Consider the following 3,122-nt stretch of genomic DNA (forward strand, 5'->3'; position numbering starts at 1 on the left):
GAGCACATAATTCTGTCTTTCCAATTAGAGTGGGCTTTAGAAAGTAAAAAAAATCCATTTTATTCACCGCAGCACTGTACTTCGGCAGCAGAATTGATGAAGAACAATCAAGTATATCTTCTGACTCAGCCGCTGCTGCTTCGATATGGTTTATCACTGTGAAGGAAACCACTACAACCAAAACTAACTCTAGATACATGATTTATGGGGATCAGCACAGCTAACTGGCTAGTGTGAAAACATTATATTCCACAAGATACTTTCCTGAATTGTATTTTTGTCGACAACATAATAATACTACCTACTGTGTGAATCCAGCAATACATGGTACCATATATATAAATGCATGTAAGTTACTCCTATGTTACCCCCAAGGACAAATATTGAAGAAAGGATTAGTAGACCGACTGACTTAGTCAAAATTGCTTTACCTCTTTCTTCCTTTATAGAAAAGCGTTGCTTAGTCCAACAATTCTACAGCGTTGAAATAAATTTTCTATCATAAGAAAGACCAAGCCACCAATAATGTAGAGGAACATGGCATATACCTGTAGCTGGATGCCATGGACCCACATCATCACAACTTAAACAGCACAAAGAAGCAACTGGAGATTTCATTAGTTTAGGCTCCCTTGATAGAGACTTTATCATTTGTTAGTGCCTCATCAATCAGTGCCCAACTGTGGTGGTATAGTATAACAAGAACCATGGTTAAACAGCTGTGGCGCCCTAGCTATATCTTGCTCCTTGAGGACCAAACTTAGATGCAACCAAGTGAGAGATCCAACACCTAACACCGTCCCTAAACGGCTAAACCTCAAGCATCATTATTCTTGCTACTCGCTCATTCAGTACTACTTCAGCTCCTTCCAACTTCTTCCTCTCATACTGTCTCATCCCTCTTGTTCCACAATTCTAGTGGTGACTTGACTTCTCGCTCTAGACGCTACCAAAGGTCGTCGGCACACATATCCGCTCTCTAGACCCGCGATTAAAGCGCTCAAATGTGCGGAAAGATGGAGCACAACATCCACATGGAACACAAGGTATGGGCATGCATGTTACTAGCTAGCTACACAATCCTTGTTAGTGTTTGTGCAAAAACTATGTTATGATAATTTTTTTCCTTGTAGCTAGTATAGTAACAATAATTGGTCGTTTATATGTACCCAATAATTCAGGGCTTACTTGGTGGCGAATTCAAAGAGGGGATTTGCGGCTCAATTCCCAAACCTCCTCCTAGCACATCAAGCAGGCCAAGCAGCATGGTTGTCAAGGTAACTAGTTGGAACTCCATCTTTGGTCAGATAGGTCATCAGTTTCAGAGAGAAATTATACTAACACTGTCCCTTAATTCCGGGCAAAAAAAATTCGCAGAAGGTGTGCCCGCGGGAGTTCATCCCGCCGCACATCATCGCGGAGGCGATCGCGACGCTGCACGGGCTGGACCTGCGGTGGTCGGGGCCGATCACGCCCAGCGAGCGCCAGTACGTGGAGCAGTACGTGCTGGCCATGTACCCGCAGTACTCGCACGGGCTCATCGAGGACGCCAGCTGCGACAAGGACGACCTCGACTCCACCTACTACAGCGGCAGCACGAGGACGACGTCGCCGGAGGCCGGCGGCGAGCGGCGGCGGTCGTCGCCGGTGGGGTCGCCGTCGTCGTCGGCGGCGGCGAGGCCGGACATGGTGGACATGGTCCGGCTTGAGCCGTCGCGGCTGCTGGACATCCTGACCAAGAAGTCGTCGTTCCCCGGGAGCTTCATCTCGATCCCGGAGATCCAGGCCAGGAACCGCGTGCTCCGCCACTGCGGCCTCACCGACGACGAGTACCTCGTGCTCTTCGCCCCCACGCCAAGGGACGCCATGATGCTGGTAGGATGCTCGCTCGCTATCTTGTTGCCGATTATCCAATCATGTCCTTTAATAATTTACTTAATTCTTATAAAAAATCAATCGTTGCAGGTGGGCGAGAGCTACCCGTTCTTCCGGAGCAGCTACTACATGTCGATCCTGGAGGAGGACGGCGACTGCATCCGCGCGTTCGCGGCGTACAAGGAGGCCAAGGTCATCGCGGCGCCGGAGTCGTGGCTGGACCTCCGCATCAAGGGCTCCCAGCTCAGCCAGTACTTCCGGCGCAAGTCCAAGCACGCGCCCAAGGGCCTCTTCGCCTACCCGGCCGTCTCCCCCGCCGCCGCCGCCGCTTCACCCCCTCCCTCCGGCGGCGGCGGCGGCGCGCGGCAGCAGCAGCAGCAGCCGGCGCGGTACTCGCTGCACTGGGTCTCCGAGGCGCACCGCAACGCGTGGCACGTGCTCCTGGACGCCACCGCGCTCGCCGTCGGCGAGGACCGCCTCCCGCTCTCGCTGCACCGCCCGGACTTCGTGCTGTGCACGCTCGGCGACACGGTCATGCGCGCGCAGCAGCCGCCGGCGGCCGTGGCGGCGGCGGCGAGGGTGACCTGCCTGCTCGTCCGGAGGAGGTCCTTCGACACCTCGCAGCAGCCGCAGAAGCTGCCGTAGATACGCATAACGCGCTCCACGCGTGTTGTACTTGCTGGGGGTACCGAGAGGAGGCTGCACAGATCTCAAAGCAGGCGTTGATGTGCATGTGTGGTGTACGATCGCCACTTTGCCCGGAAGCTTTGTGACAGATGCGGAGCCAAGAGTGGCCAGCGGATCATCTGCTTTGAGATCTGTGCGGTTAATTCCCTACGTTTTACGGCTTTGCGATCAGCGCCTTTCATTTGATTCTTGCGCGACTTCAATCAGTGTAATTAAGGATTTTGTGCTTACTTGCCTGTTTGGTTCCACGGACATACTCATGTCACTCATCAGACATGGCATGAGTCGGTGGGCCTCCTTGGGCCGTTTTGACAATCAGCATGCTGGGCTTCTCTTGATGATGTTTCCCAGCAACAGTGGGCGAATCCTTGTGGCTTCCTTCGCAAAGCATAGGACATCGCGCATGGTTGGGGTTGATGTTAGTTGCCAAGTGATGGTCACATGCTAATCATGGAATTTTTCTGAGGAAACTATAGTACTCCCTCCAGGTTGGTAAAAGAAATCATCTACACGATCTCCAAAAACAACGTTGACCTCCAAAAATAATTTTGACCACTATC

At 52.3% G+C, this 3,122-nt stretch overlaps 1 protein-coding gene across 1 annotated transcript; it reads left to right on the top strand.

The window, feature by feature from the left end:
* Window positions 1-707: 707 nt before the first annotated feature.
* LOC120684523 lies at window positions 708-2,900 on the top strand. The gene is made up of 4 exons (XM_039966378.1): window positions 708-1,046; window positions 1,182-1,277; window positions 1,378-1,875; window positions 1,966-2,900. The coding sequence occupies exons 1-4, from the start codon at window positions 1,005-1,007 to the stop codon at window positions 2,518-2,520; spliced, it is 1,191 nt and encodes a 396-aa protein (XP_039822312.1). The 5' UTR covers window positions 708-1,004; the 3' UTR covers window positions 2,521-2,900.
* Window positions 2,901-3,122: the final 222 nt, after the last annotated feature.

This window comes from Panicum virgatum, chromosome 8N (assembly GCF_016808335.1).
Source record: "Panicum virgatum strain AP13 chromosome 8N, P.virgatum_v5, whole genome shotgun sequence".
Taxonomy (NCBI): domain Eukaryota; kingdom Viridiplantae; phylum Streptophyta; class Magnoliopsida; order Poales; family Poaceae; genus Panicum; species Panicum virgatum.

Bases quoted from the DNA above. Each gene is read 5' to 3' on its own strand.
- LOC120684523 (XM_039966378.1), top strand. From the start codon at position 1,005: ATGTGCGGAAAGATGGAGCACAACATCCACATGGAACACAAG. The intron at 1,278-1,377 runs GTAACTAGTTGG...AAAAATTCGCAG, and splicing joins CAAGCAGCATGGTTGTCAAG to AAGGTGTGCCCGCGGGAGTT. The intron at 1,876-1,965 runs GTAGGATGCTCG...CAATCGTTGCAG, and splicing joins CAAGGGACGCCATGATGCTG to GTGGGCGAGAGCTACCCGTT.